This window comes from Lactuca serriola, chromosome 9 (genome assembly GCF_051521515.1).
Source record: "Lactuca serriola cultivar US96UC23 chromosome 9, Lser_US96UC23_V15, whole genome shotgun sequence".
Classification (NCBI taxonomy): Eukaryota; Viridiplantae; Streptophyta; class Magnoliopsida; order Asterales; family Asteraceae; genus Lactuca; species Lactuca serriola.
The window spans coordinates 195,830,370-195,850,865 of record NC_136416.1 but is presented as its reverse complement, the minus strand read 5'-3'; the positions used below and the strand labels follow the sequence as shown (position 1 = coordinate 195,850,865).

At 32.0% G+C, this 20,496-nt stretch overlaps 2 protein-coding genes and 1 non-coding gene across 6 annotated transcripts; all 3 read right to left on the bottom strand.

Moving 5' to 3' along the window:
• Positions 1 to 630: 630 nt before the first annotated feature.
• Positions 631 to 702, bottom strand: TRNAW-CCA (transfer RNA tryptophan (anticodon CCA)). Its single transcript has one exon. It is a non-coding gene; the product is annotated as a tRNA-Trp (tRNA).
• Positions 703 to 1,194: 492 nt separating this feature from the next.
• LOC145074738 (Putative N-acetyl-gamma-glutamyl-phosphate reductase) lies at positions 1,195 to 4,498 on the bottom strand. Of its 2 annotated transcripts, none has more exons than XM_079021080.1 (13): positions 4,338 to 4,498; positions 3,989 to 4,094; positions 3,792 to 3,917; positions 3,610 to 3,717; positions 3,442 to 3,528; positions 3,302 to 3,352; positions 3,144 to 3,215; positions 2,850 to 3,030; positions 2,336 to 2,416; positions 2,036 to 2,115; positions 1,826 to 1,915; positions 1,517 to 1,645; positions 1,195 to 1,441 (listed from the first exon to the last, which is right to left on the bottom strand). In XM_079021080.1, the coding sequence occupies exons 2-13, from the start codon at positions 4,049 to 4,051 to the stop codon at positions 1,334 to 1,336; spliced, it is 1,176 nt and encodes a 391-aa protein (XP_078877206.1). In that variant the 5' UTR covers positions 4,052 to 4,094; positions 4,338 to 4,498; the 3' UTR covers positions 1,195 to 1,333. The 2 variants fall into 2 exon arrangements, with proteins under 2 accessions (XP_078877206.1, XP_078877205.1); XM_079021079.1 differs by having other exon boundaries at positions 3,989 to 4,068; positions 4,338 to 4,497.
• Positions 4,499 to 5,968: 1,470 nt separating this feature from the next.
• On the bottom strand, positions 5,969 to 17,992 carry POK2 (phragmoplast orienting kinesin 2). 3 transcript variants are annotated; one of them, XM_079022764.1, is made up of 37 exons: positions 17,750 to 17,992; positions 16,972 to 17,662; positions 16,728 to 16,883; positions 16,554 to 16,637; positions 16,348 to 16,467; positions 16,141 to 16,254; positions 15,977 to 16,069; positions 15,730 to 15,890; positions 15,543 to 15,617; positions 15,379 to 15,466; positions 15,227 to 15,285; positions 15,060 to 15,123; positions 14,919 to 14,984; positions 14,664 to 14,804; positions 14,388 to 14,492; positions 14,077 to 14,312; positions 13,906 to 13,975; positions 13,784 to 13,831; positions 13,658 to 13,702; positions 13,414 to 13,575; positions 12,172 to 13,314; positions 11,759 to 12,076; positions 9,302 to 11,656; positions 9,113 to 9,220; positions 8,901 to 9,022; positions 8,734 to 8,821; positions 8,562 to 8,636; positions 8,233 to 8,481; positions 8,052 to 8,150; positions 7,863 to 7,937; positions 7,721 to 7,779; positions 7,414 to 7,525; positions 7,225 to 7,335; positions 6,964 to 7,134; positions 6,643 to 6,708; positions 6,385 to 6,504; positions 5,969 to 6,275 (listed from the first exon to the last, which is right to left on the bottom strand). In XM_079022764.1, the coding sequence occupies exons 2-37, from the start codon at positions 17,659 to 17,661 to the stop codon at positions 6,150 to 6,152; spliced, it is 7,974 nt and encodes a 2,657-aa protein (XP_078878890.1). In that variant the 5' UTR covers position 17,662; positions 17,750 to 17,992; the 3' UTR covers positions 5,969 to 6,149. The 3 variants fall into 3 exon arrangements, with proteins under 3 accessions (XP_078878890.1, XP_078878891.1, XP_078878892.1); XM_079022765.1 differs by having other exon boundaries at positions 6,967 to 7,134; XM_079022766.1 differs by having other exon boundaries at positions 11,759 to 12,073.
• Positions 17,993 to 20,496: the final 2,504 nt, after the last annotated feature.

The window sequence follows — 20,496 nt, the reverse complement described above, 5'->3', positions numbered from 1 at the left end:
TAGATTCGTTTTTTGAAAGACCCATTCAAGGAAAAACAACCTTCTCGCCCACTATCGGTTAATCCTCAAGTCTGTCCCCCTTCTTCTTCCATCAACTAAATAGATTCTTAAATCTTGTTCATCAGATTAAGAAAAAGAATTGTCTTTCTAAATTCTTCTAATTTTTATGTTATGTACTTTTGTGATTTCATAAAAAAAATAAAAAATATATAAATAATGTATTTGATTAAATTTGTAATTTTCACTTAAAATTATTATCGTAAATTTTACCTATTTAAATGAAATTTTTCATAATTTAATGAACTTTAACAAAAAAATATATTTTAAATAATGTGTGAAATCATTTTATTTCGTCCATATATATATATATATATATATATATATATATATATATCGTCATATAAGAAAAACAAAAATATGAACCTGACGTCTTGGACCGATTCGTATTTTGAATCAAAAAGGCCCGTGACTGAAAAGTTTAAGTGCCGACGACTTGGACCGATTCGTATTTTGAATTAAATTATTGAACAAACTACACGACAAAAATCTTATTTTTATTTTCATTTTCAACATTTAGTTTCAAAAAATGTCAGATCTTCATATCATCGTCATATAAGAAAAACAAAAATATGAACCTGACGTGAATCGAACACGCAACCTTCTGATCTGGAGTCAGACGCGCTACCATTGCGCCACAGATCCATTTGTGTTATTCTTGTATTCTAATTTAATTTATCATGAATCTGTAGAACGACTTTTGAGATTATACTGAAACTGTTTCAAGACAAATTGATAGCATCTATTTGGTTTTACTGGTCTGTTCAGCGTTCACTTTGAAGCATACCAACATTTTTGGTTTATTTTTTATAGAATAATTATGTATTATAAATGATTACAAAAACTATATTGTTAGAATAACAAAATCTTAAAGTTTCGAATAAAAGAATTAGTATGTTATAAGCATTTAAATACACATTGGGTTTTTGACTTGTTACACTCTTAGCTAAGTTTTTATATTTTACTCATCTGAGAGAAAATATGACTTAAATCAATCCATTAAAAGAAAAAAAAAAGTAGAAACTGTTACCACTGATAAATTTGTCAGTATGAGTATTGTTAAACTGATAAATTGAAAGTTTTCTGGATTCAATCTTGAATGATAGGTTTAAAGAAATAACATAAACAGATTACACATTATACAAAGATTCCATCAAATAAAATAACAAAAAAGAATCTGTAAATTTACCTGAATGATTCAAATTCCAATCTAAATAAATATAAATCTAAACCCTCCAAAAAAAAGTAATAATACAGATTACACATAAAATGAAGATTAAGGAAATAAAGGCATGCATTTGAGGCCAGTGTTTTCTGGAATTCCCATCATCAAGTTAAGATTCTGTAAAGCTTGACCAGAAGCTCCCTTTACAAGATTATCAATCTGCAACATAATTTATTTTTTTTATATATAAAATCACCACATCAAAAAAAAAATGAAAGTATAATAAACACATACCACAGATATGATTATTGCTCTTCCAGGGATGCGATCAGGGAAGACATTTATATGACAAGCATTAGAACCTTGAACATATTTGGTGTGTGGAGCTTGATTATCAGGCAACACAGCTACAAATTCTTCATTCTACAAAATAATAAAAAATAAATTACTTTTAGTAAAATTAAGCGGTATAATAGGTTTGCAGAGGCTCCTTGCGGACACTGCTAGCAAACTATTGTGTATCTGATTTACATCTGACAGTGTTGTGGGCCCACTTAGAGGTTGTTGGAAGAATAACCAGTGTAAATTAAAAATAAAAATTACCTCATAGAAGCGCGACAACTGTTGTTTCAAATCTTCAACCGAAACTCCAGGAGCCATTTGTATGTTTATAGTTGACTGCATGCCTCGGCTCTAGAATTTGATGGAAAATTAGATGTTTGATTTACCAATTTTGATTAAATAAAATAAAATATAAGATAAGATTAGCCAATTTTATATATAATTTAATGAAAAAGCGAGAGTAACAATTACCATTGGCATTAAAGTAGGAGTAAAGCTGATGGTCACATTTGAATTTGCAGCATTCGATAGCTCTTGTTCAATTTCAGGCACTAAATTTAAACCACAAGTATAAAACAGATTAAAATATGATAGAACAGATTGTACTGTGTTTGACATGCATTGGACTGCAGGTGATGTGATTGGAACAATAATTGTTACTTTTTTGTTCCATCCAAAAAGGTGGGACAAGGACTAAATGAATCTTGATACTTTGTCTGTGCAAAAAGACATGAATGCCCTCCTAATCCTCATCATTGAAAATAGCCCTACCATGACGATGCCTTGTGATACCATAAGAGAATATTCCTTCTGATATTTCTGTGTATAAATTTGCCTCTTTTGCACTACGTCCTGCAAGGCTCACCAAATATTTACATAAATACTCTACTACAATTATTTCGTTTTTGAATTGATACAAAAAGAACGACTTAATAGAGAAATATTCCTTCACATATTTTTGTATATATGGGTGATTCTTTTTCCCTTGACACATAAAGAACGACTTAATAGATGAAGTCAGGGAAATAAAGATTTTCCCTATTAAGTCTTAACCTTTAACAAATTTTCCCTCTTTTTACAAATAAACCGTATGAATGAGACTAAGTAATCATTTTATCCTTGCATTCCAACAAAAAGATTTCACAATACATTGTTTTTGGCTTAACCTATTAAGTCATTTTGTCTAGATTAACTCAAAAAAGAAACAGCCATATATAGTTGTCATGATTAAGTGCTTAACGCATAAAGCTCATTAAGTAAAAAAAGAAACAGTTATATAAGTAACCTGCTCCACTAACTCCAGAGTTTGAGACAATAACAATATTCTCCAATGCAATAAGACTAGCATTCATCAAAGGAACAAGAGGGAGCAAAACAGTAGTAGGATAACATCCAGGATTTGCAACAAGACGTGCATTTTGAATCTTCTTTCTATATATCTCACTCAAACCATAAACAGCTTCTTTCTGCAAACATATCAACAAAAAGACTCTATAACAAAAGGAAACTTTTTTTTTAAGAAATTGATTGATTTAGTAGTTAAGAGTTTAGGTATACAAATATAATGAAGAACTTAGACCTGCAATTCTGTTGCTTTATGAGGCTGACCATACCATTCTCCATAGTCATTAATATCTCTTAATCTAAAATCCTGCAAAGATTGCTTGTTACATGTTTTGTTGAATACTCGAAATGCTGAAAAAAATTAAGAAAAAACTAGAAGTTTATAGAATGTACAGCAGAAAGATCAACAATCTTTAAGTTGGATGGAAGGCCTTTGATGATTTCCTGCAATAAGATTATTTATAAAATATCATTAAAAAAAAAGGTGATCAATGATGGAATTGAAATTAGGATATTGTACAATTGAAGACAACCTGAGTGGTGCCATGTGGCAAACAACAAAACACAGCATCTACAGTTGAAAAGTCTGCATCTTTTACAGCAACCAAATCAGGTAAATCCTGCAAAATATAGAAGCAACAATGCAAGATAAATGAAGCTTCTTTGAACTACATGGTAAATTAATTTGACCAATTGAATACCTGTGTGATTAGATGTGGAAATACTGATCCGATTGATTGACCAGCTTTTCTATCAGCGGTCATTAGAGAAATGTCAAAGTAAGGATGGTTTGCAAGGAATCTAATCAACTGGAAAAAAAGGGTGGATTTTTGTAGTCAATTTATGAAAAAATGATGAGTAGATGTATAAATGAACGATTTACCTCTACACCAGTGTAACCACTAGCTCCAAGAATACCAACTTTAATGGACTTATCTGATTTCTGAGCAGCTGATACCACTGAAAACCTCGTGGGCATTTTCCTGATTTTTAGCGATTTGGATTCTTCCTGTAATTCAATTCAAATTATTATTTGTAGTTATTTCACTAAGGATTTGAGCAGTATTGATTGATACAAACCTGGAACCTAGAAAAGCACCCTCCATCCATGAAAATTGAACGCAGAGCAGCCATGGAACTCATTTTCTACTCAAATAGCACTACAATATGGCAACAAAAAGATGAACTGAAGCTGAACAGTCAATAACAACAAACAGATTATCGGAATCATGCACAAACGTTTTAAATTTGCCTGATTTACTAAAATGTGGGTCGATTATGGAAAGAAAAATGGTTAATGATTATTATATCCTAAACAGAAAGCATAACCGAGAATACCCATCCTCCTACTCCGTCTATCTGATGAGAAAGTTGAAGCAATCGGAAAAAATGAGTAATTACGAACAATGTAATGTGTATTTGGACATACCTTTGGGAATTACAGTATAGCTGATACTGAAATTGCTCTTGTTTTTGCCGGATTTCGAAGAGCAGCTTCCAACTTCAGTTGAGTATGCGAATGCGAGACACGATAGAATGGTGGAGCAAAAGGAGGCGGAGGAAGGGTTTATTAATTAACTCCAATTAACTGTTATGAACCCCCGAAGGGTTTATTAAGTTTATTTCTTGGGTTAATACAGAAAAAGACATATCTTTTCGGATTCGAACTTTTTTTTTTCTAAAACTTTATAGTTTCTTTATTTTTATTTTTTTAATTTGACCGTTTTAACATTTTTTTTTAATGAAAAATTTTAGAAAATGTTAGAGAATCTTCAATAAAATAAAAAGTTAAGTGTTTTCCCAAAAAAAATATGCAATTTTTTTTTCGTATTTTGGCTTTATTGACAAAAAAAAAAAACCATCCCTTAATTTATTTATTTATTTAATTTTTTGCATATTAACCATCCAAACCAGTTAACACTTGTAAAATAACTCATGTACCCGACTAGTATCGGTTTGAAGAGTTCAATTGAAAAAAAAAAAAAAAAAAAAAAAAAAAAAAAAAAAAACATGGATGACTTTTTCGTTAACAACGCTAAAGTTTTCTAAAAATATTCTTTTATATATATATATATATATATATATATATATATATATATATATATATATATATATATTAAATTTATTTGAAGAAAACTTATATTATTTATTAAAAACATAAAATGCAGATATCATCTACATCTCTTTCATTGAAAAAACTCATGTTTTTTATTAAAAAAACACAATAATGATAATTTATATATGATTTTTGGATTTTTTTTTTTTTTTGTGATTCTCTTTAATAAATTTCATTACTATAATCATAAAGATATTATCTAAAATTCCTACATAGAGCCCCATGATATATTTGGCCTAGAACCCATTCTTTGTGACAAATCAACAAAAAAAACTTATTAATTGTATTTAACATATGTTTTTATAACTATTGTAGCTTCTATATTAAGGTTATTGTCATAAAAGTCTCATATTTACATGAAATGTGTGGTTATTTCCTAAGTATCGATTTTTTTAATAATTATTTGACATCTTGTCGATTTTTTGCAAATAAGCATAGGACCTTCCATATTCGACATGTGCATATGGTCTGATGCTTTCCCTTCTTCCCCGAGAACAGAGGTTGAAGTGATGGTTCGTGGATTTACGTCTTTGATTAGAACCGGCTTGTTTAGCTTTGTCTTAGGAATCCATTGAAGGTAACTGAACGAATTAAGCGAAATATAAAATTTCTCAAAGTAAACACATTAGAATTGAGTGAAATGTGGAGTATTCATCTTCATAAATTTATACAAAATTGTATTTAAAAAAAAAAAGATAAAGAAAGGCACAGATCTTGAATGAAAAAGATAAAGATGGCAAGGGGAATCCATTTGCCCTAACAATTAATTATAAACCATAAAGGTTGATTGCCTCTACAATAACCAAACCACAATATCTTTAAAATGGTTATTTTCTATTATTTTAATAATGGGTTTTCTCTACATACTTTTTTATGTTCAAAATACCATTAAAAATAAAAATAATAAATACTAGTAATTAGGTATAATTTGCATCTCATATAAATTGCATCAACATATAACTTATATAAAATGTGTAGTAGTAGTAAGCTGACAAAAATTGTGCTTTTGGTTTTACACACGTGCTATAACTATACAAATTTGTGCTTATGGTTTTAAAAACTATACAACAACAATTTCAAGAAATCTTGAAATGTTAAAACTTTAAAGTAATGAAACCATCTTTTTCACCGATCTAAACTAGTAAGAAACGGACTTCTGAATGTTCTTCTACTGTTGTTGATTGGTCTGTTTTCCTCAACCCTTTGTGGCATCATTTCAGACAACCGTACTCTTTCGTTACTGATCCTATTCTGTTAAGAAAACATTCAAATACATATGAGTGAGTATTTTCTTTTCTTTTGACTTAATGTAGATAGAATAAACGATTTAATAGAAAAAATATATGTATATCTTTAATACCTTATGTTGTAGATCTTGTAATTCTCTTTCGAGGGAGGCCACACGTCCCTGCAACTGTTCTAATGCTTCTTCCGCCATGGAAATGCTGACATCAGATGTTGGCCTTGTTATGCCAGCTACCTGTTTTGCACAAATCAAAAAAAAAATGTTGTATTGTGTTTGGTGCAAAAGACAAAAGTGCCCTCATGAACAAAAGACTTCCAAAAAAGCATGGGGTGTTTTTATATAACAATAGTAATAATAAAACTCGACACAAACCTTTAAAATACTGGTGCACAAGGCTGCCAACTTCTGTGCTAATAGATCCCTCTCTTCTTCTGTTCCCTGTGAATAAAGTAGATAAAAAAATATAAAGTCAAAACTTTCATAGCACGGTCAACCCTTTTTTTTTCATTAAGTTTTGTCTGGATGTTTACAAAAAGTCTTTGAATAAATAGCGGCAGGCACATATTAGAGTAAATTACATTTTTGGTCCTTGAAGAAAACTGATTTTTCAGATTTGTTCTTATCAAATTTTGGTTCATATTTGAGGTTTTTGATCACTGTTGCATGTAATTTACTCAAGGAAAAGAGTACTACTACCTTAAGTTTTTCATGAATTTGTAGCTCAGTTTCCACATCAGAAAATTCGTTCCCACTTTTTGCACGTAAATTAGCAAGTTCTTCCTTAACACGACAAAGTATTTCATCTGATCTTCTCAGCTTACGAATTAATTCATCATTCTGATTTTTTAAACTATTATTCTCCTCCTGTTATATAAAAAAATATATCATCTTTAACAACATTTTGTCCAACCAATATGAAAAAAAAAATTGATTTGGATTATTATTATATCTTGCCTTTATTTTCATATGATGATGAATTCTTTGTTGAATATTTTGCTGGCCTGATAATTTCTTGACTTCAGCTTCAAGCTCAAGGACTTTCATCTTGTGATTAGCAATTTCCGTCTATAAAACACAAAGGCAAGTTAGCAAAATAATTAAAAAAAATAATAAAGTGCAAAAAGGTTATTTAGGATTTTAAACCTTGAACATTTCATTTTCGGTTTTGAGTAAACGATCTCTTTGACGAAGTTGTTCTAATGCAACTTCTGCTGTGATCAATTCAGATTGTTTTCTTTCTATTTCCTCCAGCCACCTAATAAATAATATTATTAAAAAACATAATAATAATAAGAAGAATTTCACTCATATCACCATTGCATGGATACGTTTGGTTGGATGGAATGAAATGATTAAGCAATGGAATGGATAATTCCATTCCTTCCATGATTCCATCATACCAAACACTACTTAAAGTCTAAAATTAAAACTTGGATGTCTATTTGTTTACCCCTTTCGCTCCAAAACTAACTCATTCAGTTGCTCCTTTAGCTTAATAACCTCCTCTTCCTGCAAAAAGAAACATACATCATTTTTATATATTATATAATAACATTTTGTTGGGTCCCACAAGATGAAATTGTTTACATTACCTGAAAATGTGCTTCAGCATTATGAATTCGAGCCTTTTCGGTTATTTCCTCAATTTGGTTGCCATCAATCAACGACTGCCATTAAAACAAACACATTGATTATTAAAGATTAAAAAAAAAATCAACCTACAAACTTCTAAAAACACATTAAAATCAATAAAAGAAACAAAGTTTATAATAGTTTTTTACCGAATAAGTTGTCATATCCATCTTTATGCCCAACAAATCACGCAACACATCATGAGTCATGCTCCCTGACATAGCTAACTTTGCATTCAATGCAAATATCTGAAAATAAAAATTCATGTAAGACATGATATTCCTTCAGAAAAAGATAAATTTTATCTATAAAAAGATTTGAAAATTATGCCTCTTTTTGGCGACTTGCAGCCAATGCTTCAAGCTCTTCAATTCGCTTTCTTGCAGTAGTAAGCTCTTCATCTCTCTCAGACTTCATTTGTTGTGCTAATCCTATTCCTATGCATTTAAAAGGGGAACCAGATCCTCTTGTTCTTGATCCATTCTTTTCTAGTTTCTTTGATGGTGAATTTGAGATATGGGAAACAGAAACATCTGATTTGACTTGGTCAGCAACAGCCATTGCCTCCAATGCTTTAAACTGTTTTTTGAAGTTAAGATTGTAAAAACAAAAAAGTAGCAAGAATTTAATCAAAAAAGAAAAATCTAACTATTGTTTACCGTTTGTTTGTACTCTCTAGCTTGAGCTTCAGCATGCAGATTAAGCTCGGAAATGTGAGCTTTATGTTGGCCAATCTGAGAAAAAAATTAAAAAAGAATAAAAATACAGGTTATAGTAGTTAACTTACATATGGGTTTAATCAGATACAAGAACAAAGAGAAGAACTTGCACCTCTTTATCCTTGTTGGCAATCTCTTTTTCAAGAAGTTCAACCCGCTGAAGGGACTCTTGAAGACTTTTCTCTTTTTCATTCAAAGCTCTGTAGAAAAAAAGAGTCATGTGTCAACAAAAATGCACAATCATTTCAACGTTTCTGTGATGAGTTATGGTTATCAAACCTTTTCATGTCTGAATCACTAGTTTTGACTTGGTTGATTTGTTGTTTAAAAGCATGAAACTCCAGTTCTAGCTCTTCCCTTTGCAGTCGTTGCCTTTCTGCATCTCCTTTGACCATGTCAACCTTAAATATACAACAAAAATTAAAAATACATCTAAAGTTTTACAATATAATGCTAATTTCCAATTAAAAAAAAAAAAAGAAGAAGCTAACCTGGTTTTCAAGGACAGTCACCATACAATCCAGCTCTTCAACAGATTTCTCATATAATTTCACCTCCTCTTCTTTCTCTTCAGCATACAGTCTACTTGTTTCAGCAATCTATATTCAAAAAAAAAGAATTAACAATGTTGTAGAAACGAGATTTCATTAAGTAAATACAAAACAATAACATTCAACTACCTGTTTGGATTCGGTAGCAATTGCCTCATTTTCTTCAGCAACAGCTTGTGCCATCTCTAACTCCTTTCTTACTTCAAGAAGCTCACAAGTTCTTGATTCAACCAATGTTTCCATTTCAACAAGATTAGTTCCCAATTCAACCAATTCCATTTCCATGCTCTCATTAGCCTCCTTGACCTTTGCCAATTCCATTCCGGTCGTCTCATGTGCTTTTAAGGCATCTTTCAGTGTTTGGATTTCAGAAAATAGTGATTTTACCAACTCACGCTCTCTTGAAACATCTGCTTCAAGTGCATTGATCATGGCAACCTTCTCCTTCACTTGACCTTCAAGAACTTGACCTTTTACAATGTTTTCATCAAGCTCTTCTGCTAAAGCCTCCAGAGAAGCTTCTAATTCTTCAATTTCGTCTTTCTGATCTTGAGTTTTGGAAGAGGATTCCTGTAACAACTGTAAATCAAATACTAACCCTTCAACAACTTCATCCTTTCTTTCCAACTCACTGTGAACATACATGTTTTCAGAAATCACCTCGTTCAAGATGGAATCTTTCAATTGCATATCCACATTAGTTATAATCATGTTTTCTTCAAACTTCTCAAGAACCATAAACATGCTGTTATTCTCATTTTCAAGAATCTTTCTTTGTGAATCGATTTGCTTTAGTTTTGATGACACATTAAGCAGCTCAATTTCTTTTGCCTTAACATCTTTCTGCAAAAAGGCAACCTCAGCTTCTTTCTCCATCAAGATAGAATCTTTCAGTTGTATATCCATATTGGCATAAATCATGTTTTCTTTAAACTTTTCAAGAACCAAAAACATGCTGTTATTCTCATTTTCAAGAATCTTTCTTCGTGAATCGATTTGCTTTAGTTTTGATGACACATTAAGCAGCTCAATTTCTTTTGCCTTAACATCTTTCTGCAAAAAGGCAACCTCAGCTTCTTTCTCCAACAAGATAGAATCTTTCAGTTGTATATCCATATTGGCATAAATCATGTTTTCTTTAAATTTTTCAAGAACCATTAACATTCTGTTATTCTCATTCTCAAGATCCTTTCTTTGTGAATCCAATTGTTCTAGTCTTGATGACACAATAAGCAGCTCATTTTCTTTTTCCTTCACATCTTTATTCAAAAAGGCAACCTCAGCTTCTTTTTCCAACAAAATGGAATCTTTTGATTGCATATTCACATTAGCCATAACCATGTTTTCTTTAAACTTCTCAAGAACCATAAACATCTTGTTATTCTCATTCTCAAGATCCTTTCTTTTTAAATCCATTTGGCTTAGCCCTGATGACACGATAAGCAGCTCGGCTTCTTTGTCCAACAAGATTGCATCTTTGAATTGCATATCCACACTAACCATAATCATGTTTTCTTTAAACTTCTCAAGAACCATAAACATATTGTTATTCTCATGCTCAAGATCCATTCTTTGTGAATCCATTTGGTTTAGTGCTGATGACACAATAAGCAATTCAATTTCTTTTACAAACAAATCTACCATGAACTTCTCTTCAAGATCTCTCAGCTCTTCATCTTTATCCATGGCATTCATTTCCTTCACTAAAGCAGAAAGCTCGGATCCCATGTAATTTGATCTTTCCACCATTGCTTCCTCTTGAAGCTGTAAGCTTAGTATCCTCTTTTCAAAACTGGCTAGCTTCATGGAAAGCACTCCAGTTTCTTCTGTACTCTTGCTGACATGATCAAAACTATTTTTGATGTCAGCAAGTAACTTCCCTTGAACCACTCTACACATTTCCAGCTCTTTTCTTGATTTCAAGTTATGGTCCTTTAGTTGTGACACTAGAGAATTCGATTCACATAAACCATGTTGAAGCAAACCGTTTTCTGCATTCAGTCCAGTTACTGTTTGCAAGAGTATTCCCATGTGACACACATGTAGCACTGACACAGCACAATCTTTCATAATAATCTCAGACCATATGTCTTCAAGCCATGAATGAATTAACTTACTTGAATCATGAAGGTGAGACTTCATGGAAAACAAATCAGACACTGTTGGCATCAAATCCTTATCTACCAAAGACTGGATTTCCATAATCATACCCTCGAGCTCCCTTACTTCTTTCTTCATTCCCATAATATCTTCTTCATAATTTTCCTTAAGGGTGTCCCTCTCATTGACTAAAGCAACCTCCTTTTTCTTCAAAGCTTCAATGTCAAGCTTCATGGTTTCATTTGCAATCACAAGCTCATTGATCATAACATCTGCTTCTTTGATTGTGTAATGAGCCTCTTCAAACTTAGCAAGAACACAAGAAGATTTTGCTGCATGCTCTGCTGCATTTACCTTCGCATCCATAAGTTCAAGCTCGTAAAGCTGTGTAGTTAAAGAAAAATGTCAATTATAAGATACCCTTTCGACAATTTCCTAAAAGGAGAACTTTTTTATGTTCAATCATAGAGGAGATGCATAGCATACCTTTCTTTTGTAAGAGCATGATTTGCATGATTCTTGTAAAAGTTCTTCAACAGTTTGTATCTTGTGATCCAAAAAACCCATTGCTCCTCCAACTTGATTTTCAAAATAATCAACAACAGATTGCAAAGCCATAACCTGATGCATTAGGGTTTCAATACTTTTGTGATTCTGTTTTTCAGAAAGTCGTACTGATTCTTTCTCAGAATGTAGTCTGGCCATCTCACTTTTCACTCCATTAAGACTCCCAAGGGCAGTCTCTAGCTCTTTCTTCAAAAGTGAAATCGTATCATCCCTGCGACTCATATTCAAGTCTTTCTTCTGAAACAACAATAATCAATGAATTACAATGTTTTAAAAACAGAAACCAAATCCTGAAATTTGACAAAAGTGTATAATCCATTTTCAAAAGTTACCTTTTTTGCTTCACAAATGTCCACAATGTGACTTCTTTTCAGTTCCTCAAGCTCAGCTTCTTTCTGTGTCAGTGCTTCAAGACAACTATCTTTCATCTCAGAAAACCTGTTTACGATCACAAATGCAACTGTTGCACATGCAGATGCCTTCTTTATCTGCTCCTCCCTTTGTTTATTTTGCTTGATCAATTGACTGATTATTCTGTCCTTTTTACTGCAGTCTTCTTGATGAGCTTCTGTCATTACCATAGTCGCCCCTCTTAATGACCTCAGCAATCCCTCCATTTCATTCCCTCTGTTTTTTGCATCTTCCAAACACGCATTAAGTTCCTTTATTCGTGACTCCTTTTCAAATATGCTTCTTGTGATCATCTGTAATTGGTCAAAAATCGTAACATCATCAAGATCATGTGAGATGTCCTCAAGTGTCTCATGGCCTGTAGTAAGAACACCATGTATCTCATCACTTAATAATTGCCACTCTTCAGATAAGCTGCTCAATTGTCTTTCTTTCTCTTCATACTTTGATTTGATCTCTCTTTCTTTCATGATACTGTCATCTAATTGCTGTTGAAGGCTGCAAACTTCTTCCTGCAAACAAACTATAACTTCAGCAGTTTCAGCCTCGACTTGCTTCCTCACTTCATCCATTTCTTCTTCATTTGATGCCTGAAATGCCTTATCAGTTTTGTACCAGTTATTCGTTCTCCTAGCTTTTTCAAGAGAATCTTTCATCTTGTTCAACCTGTCTTGTGATTCTTGACTGAGAATCGTATCTTTTTTAAGCTCTTTTTCATGAAGTATTTGAGCATACCGATCATTACTGTTTCTAAGAGCTTCCACCTCATTGATAGATACAAGTTGTTGAATCTCAAGAGCCTCAATGACAGATTTTGCTTCCTCAAGCTCCTCCTTTAAGTCTGTATATTGTTTTGTTATCAACATATACTTCTCTTCAGTTGACTTCAAATTTTCTACTATTTCCCCACGGGATGAACTCTCTTCCTTGAGAAGTGTCTTTAAAATGTCTACTTCCAGTTGAAGATTCATAACTTCTTCAATGTAATTCACATGAGTTTCCTCCCTCTTTTGGATTGTATGTAAAGACTGATCGCCTACAGAAGCAGCTTCTATTATGGGGTCCTGAAAAGAGCATCATAATGAACCTAAATTGCTGGGAATGTATATTATAATAATTTATCTTTGTACAATTATTATTTCTTATAATAACCATAAGTTTACCTTTATGACCTCAGTAGTAGCACCATGGTCATGTGCTATAGATTTCTGGTTTTCCAGTAAAGCATTAAGGTCTGCAATCTCCCTGCATAGTTTTTCATTTCTCTCTAAGCAAGAATTTAGGTTATTTCTGCACATCTCCAATTCTTCTTGGCTCTTTTGCAACTGAAAAATGTAACATTTAAACTTAGACTGATAATAAGTTTTTTGTATTTTACTGAGAAAAGGTAAAAGACCAAGTGCAAACCTCTAATCTAACAGAATTGTTTTCTTTATTGTCCTGTGCAGCTTCCTATTGCCATTTTCAAGAAGTTACTTCATAAAAAGATTGGTAAAATAGGAAAGCTTAAATACCAAAACTTGCATATCTTACCTTTTGGATCTGATCATGTTGTTTGTTCTCATCAAGAAAGAGAACCAACTGTTAAAAAAAGATTTTGGTTATAAAAGTTTCTACAGCAAGAAACCAAGTTCCAGTTAGGTTTTCATGAGTACCTGATTCCTCATTTCAGATACTTCCTTCAATAACATTTCTCTCTCCCCTTCTTCATAAAAGTCTTGAAATCTAGACCATGAACATAACAAGTATTAAGACAAGATCAAAGTGTTTTTCACATTATAAAACCCTAAACCATTCTTAATAAAATCCTTTTTGATGAAATATACCTTCTAAGTTGTTCAAGAAGCCTAATGTTTTCCAAAGCAAAGCGTGTCACTTCTGGGTTCCTATCAACTTTTGCACGAAGCATCTGAATTTCTTCAATGAGCATGTTATTCTCTTCAAGCATATAAGAGTCTGCAGGCATTGATCCAGCAAGAAGAGACTTCATTCGATGAATCTTGTCTTCTCTAAACTTCAACATCATCTTTGTGCACTTATTGTCATCCTCTCTTTGACGAACCTAAAAGTAAATTTCAGTTTTAAATACAATATGCCAGTAATGTCCTATTATATACCAAATTGGATAACAATTTACCAGTCGATTTAACTGTTCTATTTCTGCTTCAAGCTGTTTAATAGAAGCTTCCGACATTTGCTCTCTCCTCAAGGCTCCAGTCAATGAAGTCTCTAAAGATTTCAGCTGAGAAACAGAATGAATACAAGTAAATGAGACCCAAAATGGTAAAATCATCTAACAATAAGGCTTTGTAGTATCCAGTTGAAAAACAAGTATAAATAGCAGCTAATCATTATAACTTCTTGTAAATTAGCACACTGAAATAGTAGGTAAAACAATAAACCCCCTAAATACCTGTTTAGAGGAAACCTTCAGGATTTTGTTATCATGTCCATTGCAATCATTCTCTTGTTCTTGTGTAGCCTCTTCAATGACTTTTGGACCAAATGCTAAAGACCTGGATATATTGTTCCTCTTAAGGATAGCAAGCTCCTCCTGATTAAATAAAAAGATGGTTACTTTACCATAAATTTAGGTACATGCTTATTATAGAATATGGAAACAATTTTATTGGGTTTGAAAAATAACAATAGAAAAGAAAAGAATTACCTTTAGAAGTTGTATCTGCTGTTGAAGCACCATGATATCTCCGGAGGCATCTTCATTTACAACAGCCTTGGAAACAGAAAACAAGATGAAAGGTTTCAAAATGGTGCTTTGAATAATATCAAAATTATGTAACTTGCTTACATTGTTCTGAATAAGTTTTGCACGCTGAGCAAACTTGAGAGTGTTTAACGTTTCAGTAGCAGAACTGACATAGAAAGACAAGATAAGATGGTTGGTTTATCATTAAAAAACAGGAAGAAAACAAGAAAGTTGGATTATTAAATAAAAGTAAAAATATATGAACATACCATATCGAGGGACTAACATTAGCAATTATCATTGTTTTCGAATTACCACCCAACGAGTCCTGCATAACAAGTTGTAACTTGTAAACATAAGAAAATGAAAAATCATGCTGAATTTCACAGCAAACAAAAAATTAAAAGTTTGAAGTATTCACCTGTAGAAGAAATGTCAATCTGGAATCTCTATAAGGAACATGACGTGTCCTTGCATTAGCACCATCTACTAGGACCATTATCACATGACTAGAAAGATAGATTCCATGTTACAAATATGGGAACACAAAACAAGAAAAAATACAGCAAATAAAGCTGTTCATACCCTAGTGTAGATAATGATTTGTTTATATTTGCAGCTTCCTTTAATCGTTCACCTTCAGCACCCGAAGTTTTTTGTCTATTAAGACAAAAGGAAAAGATTTGATGAGTAACAAAACAAGAAACTACAAAAAAAAAAAAAATATATATATATATATATATATATATATATTTGTAATCAAATGCAGCACCTTTCTGAACCAGCTAGATCAACAAGATTCAGCCTTGCAAATCTAAGGTTTGATGTCGAGTCTTTCTCCCACCTACTTTCAATCACACATGTGAAAACACTGTGGGAACGACTGCTTTCTCTATTCATATTTGTTGCAGCAACTCTCCTATTTGCAGAACCCTATGTCAAGAAGCACAACAATGATGAGAATAAAGGTAAAATAAGTAATGCCATTTTACCATGAGATAGTTAATAGTAGTAATTACCCGACTCAGAAGCCTAAGGATATCACCCACAGTGTGAACTTCACATTCTGTAAGATTTTCCACATACACACCCTTCTTGACATCCTCCCTTAGCTGAAAACTAGAGAAAGTTAGATAACTGTAGTACTTGTAAGGTACTAAGGTTATTAAACTACTAAACTTACTTGCAAATTTGTAGATGAAGGGTCAAGAAGATCAGTAATTTGTTCATTGTAGATTTCTAGAAAAGAACACTTGCAATTGTATGTCAATCTTTCATCCATTCGACTCTCTTCTTCCTGTACATTGGAATGAAATTTGCATTTTTCAAGGTGAAGAACTAAAAGAGTGTGAGCTAGAAAATAAAGATACATATATTATGCTGTATTTACCGCAATGATTCTAGCAAATAAAAACTCAAACATTCGTGGAGTCATTCCCCGTTGTGGACTTGGTTTTAATTCAAGTTCATTTATCTCACCAAGCATTGTGTGTGTCTTTCCACTTCCAGTCTACATAAGTAAACAAGAAAATTAAAACATGTGTATAATAGTATTTTAAAGATAATGAAATGCAGAAATGCATGTAGTAAAGTTACCTGCCCATATGCAAAGATACAACTATTATATCCAGACAAACAATTCTCCACCATTGGCAGACCAACCATCCTAAAAAGAGTTTCCTGCACAAATTCATACTTCTTGTAACTCATTGCAATTAAAAGAATCAAGTTCATGTACAAACAGAACTCAGTATTGTTCCTTTCTGGTACCTGGTCAATTGTTTCACAAGCAACATGGTCAAAAGTAAATCGTGTTTCTGGATGCCCTAACCAGGTCAGGCATTGTGCACTTTCTTGTTTTAAACACCTGTTGTAACCTTGAGCACTAAGCTCCATGTTGTTGAGTGGACGAATTCGTATCAAAACCTAAAAAAAGCAAACCCCATAAGCTAAACCTTTTGAAGTTGAATAATTGTGGAAATAGTATAAATGTTATGTCAAAAAGTGAACTTACTTGTACATTATGATCCATCCAGAATGATGGATCTTCTTTGAGGTCAATATGTGGTACCTCCACAGTATTTACAGTAGTGTAGGTGTTCTGAAGTCCTCTAGATAACGCTGCAAAGCTTCCATTGCTGCGCACACCTCCACTGATAGGAGGCCTTGAACTAACTCCCTGAGACAGTCCTGGATTTGGAGGTTTATTCACACTCTTTGTAGGTGTATTCTGTGTAGAATTAGACTGTGTATTCTGGGTAGAATTACACTCGGAATAACCTGAACTTAAAGCTCTTCCAACTGTTCTGCATGACCTAGGAGTGTTTGTATTCATGTTCATATTCATAGTCCCGCTTTTCCCCTCCATCCTTGAATCCGAACCCCATCCATATCTATTCCTAGCTAGACCTCCTTGTTTTTCTGGAGTTTTCATTGGCATCCCCGATTCTGAATGCTTACTGGCACTGACCTTAGTGGGCGTTCTATCCAGTTTCGAGCTTTTAAACCCTAATTCCTGATCACGCTTACCAGGGTTTTGCACAGGGTCTCGAATTGCATTCAATGGTGGCCTGGAGGACGAGTCGGTACCCATCTGAGATGCTGATGATTCATGAAACTTGCCATTTACAGGCATATTTTCAGGTTCATCGAAATCAGTACTTCTACCAGAATTCCGACGCAAGAACTTAAGATCTCTCAACATTCTGGTTAACAAAGGAAATAAGAATTTGAAAAGAGAATTGGAATATTATAAGTAAAAAAACGATCGAGAACAATAATAGAATGCATACCTGAAAGATGAAGTGAGAAATATTATTCCAAATCTACGACCAACCCCTGAAATTGTTCTTAAAAACAATCAATACAAACTGTAGTATGACATATGTTTTTAGCTCTACATGAAAAACGATGAATGCTGATTCAAAATCTCTCAATCTCCCTCTCACTCTCACCCTCACTCTCTCCCACGCACATCAAGAATCCATTAATGATGGAGTTGAGTTTGAATTTGAGGAGAAATTTGAAATGGGGTAGAAAACATGTATGGCGCTTTTAATTATTTAAATATGGAATAGGGTTTGTTTTGTCAAAAGAAATAAATAAAGGGGAGAATTAAAAAATAAAGGGTATTTCTTGTAGAGGGCTACTTAACGGCTATGCATCCAAGGGGACCTCTAAATTTTGAATTTAAACTTAGAGAAAATACGAATCATATCTATCCCACCGATTACTTTCTCATAAATAGCTAATGATTAACAAAGTAACCAATTTAAAAAATATTTATCAAACTAACGTTTTTCTTTTATTTTATTTTTCAGTTTTTCTTGTTATTTATTTTATTTTCATTATTTTTTTATTTCAGCTTATTATTTTCTTTTTTATTTTGTTTTTTAAATATCAAATTTTTTTGTTTTTTTTTTATATCAGTTTCTTATTTGTTATTTTATTTTAGTATTTTACTTTTTTTATTTACGAGTTTAACATGAATGTTTTGATGTTACTTATATAAATTATACAAACCATCTTGAACATTAAACTTTAGTCATCTTAAATCAAAACTATTAAATTAAAACTATGATTACAATGTTCTTTAAGATACAAAAATTCAAATAGTATTATACAATGTGTTTTTTAAGGTAAATAAAATTTAAAAAGAAAAAAAAAATCTTAATCACCGTATAAACAATAAAAAATAAAAAAAAAAATAGGCATCTAATGAACCAAAATAGCAAAGCTCTTTTTGCACTAAATTAGTTATTACTCTAACGAAACTCTTTGTGGATCAAATAGACATTAAATGAACAACCATTTAATATATATTGACATTTATTATGGGTGTTGATCGGATATAACTTTTGGGTTTTGGGTGGTTCGGATCGAGTAGATCGGTTATTGTCTAATAAAAAAAATAGTTGATAACTGAACATAATAGAAATTTGGATAATCGTGACGTAATTTGGGTATCACCCGAAAAAAAAAAAATTAAAGTTTTTGATTAATTTGATCCTTTAGTTTTACCATGAAAACATATATTTTAACATTAGTCATAGATCAAGTTGTTTTTCTACTGATATTTCTTTGAAATTTAAGGATTCCAAGAAAACATTTATAATTTTTAACATTTTTGTTTGGTAATGGCAAGAGTGAATCGGTGGTTCACTTTCACATTTCGATGTACATGATCTCAAGTTTTCGATTGTCTTTTATCTTAAGTACCATCAAAGGTGGTGATAAAGAGAAATAACGTATATCAAATGAAAAGAATTTACTTGTCAAAATTCAAGAAAGATAGTAAAAAACTGAAATAAAAAAATAAAAAAAAAAAAAAAAAAAAAAAAAAAAAAAAAAACCTACACAATTAAGTGGGGAGAACTCGGATGTATAATGATAGTTTTAATTTTGGATGGCTAAAATTTGATGTTTAAAATAACTTTTATATATTTTATAAATAATCTCAAAGCATTTATGTTAAATGTATATTTAAAAAAAAAAGTAAAAAACTAAAATATAAAAATAAAAATAAAATAAAATTGATATTTAAAAAAAATAGTAAAAAGCTTAAATAAAAGAAATGGTAAAAAAATGTATACTAAATAAATAAAAAAAAAACATTAAGCAAAACTGAAATGAAAAAAGACATTACTTTGATAAAAAGAAAAATCAAACTACACTAGATTAGTAAATATTTTTTGCAAGAGCCCTATTTTGGTCAAAAACTCAAGAATATGATATAAAAATTTTGTTTCAAATTCTAATTTCATTTTAATTTTTTACACACGTCAAATAGGATTTTTATAACTTTTGAATAAAAAAAATGTATGAATCATGTGTAAGACACGATATCATCACAATATCTGTTTACAGCAACAATCTGCTTAATATCACGTTTTTATCTAATATCACAATATTTGTTTACAACAACAAATAAAAATTATATTCAACATTGCAATATCTAAGTAATCTATTACTCCGATCATGTCTAACAACATGATGACTACGACTCTCGTAGTTTGGACAAGAGATGTTTAAAAGGTGTAACTGAGGTATGTATGATATAGGGTGTTGTATCCTAAAAGGTGCATGAATGGTGATGGTGATCGATCATATGATTTGGTTTTGGGGGCGCCAATTGTAACGTTTGTTTTCTAGGTATGTATATTTATTAATATTATGGAAATACGAAAGAGGGTTTTGGGAGGGAAATGAATTCGCGATACGACCATGTGTTGGTTGCAGCGCATAGAGAACACGTGGGGTCGCGATGCGACCTTATGTTAGTCGTGATGTGTCGTCGCCAACAATCCAAAAGCCTAGGTCTCGGGGTTTCAACATTATTTAAAGACAATAACTCCTAGTGTTTTCTCCTATTTTGGATGTAAATGTCTAGAAACCTTAGAAGTTTTAAACCATATCCTCCGTTCCTTGATTCTTGAGCTTTGGTGTCATTGGAGTGAAGATTGAAGGTGAATCAAGTGTTTTGGGGTGCAAAGGAAGTAAGATCCAAAGAGTTTAAGCCTTCTTATCAGCTCACCATCCC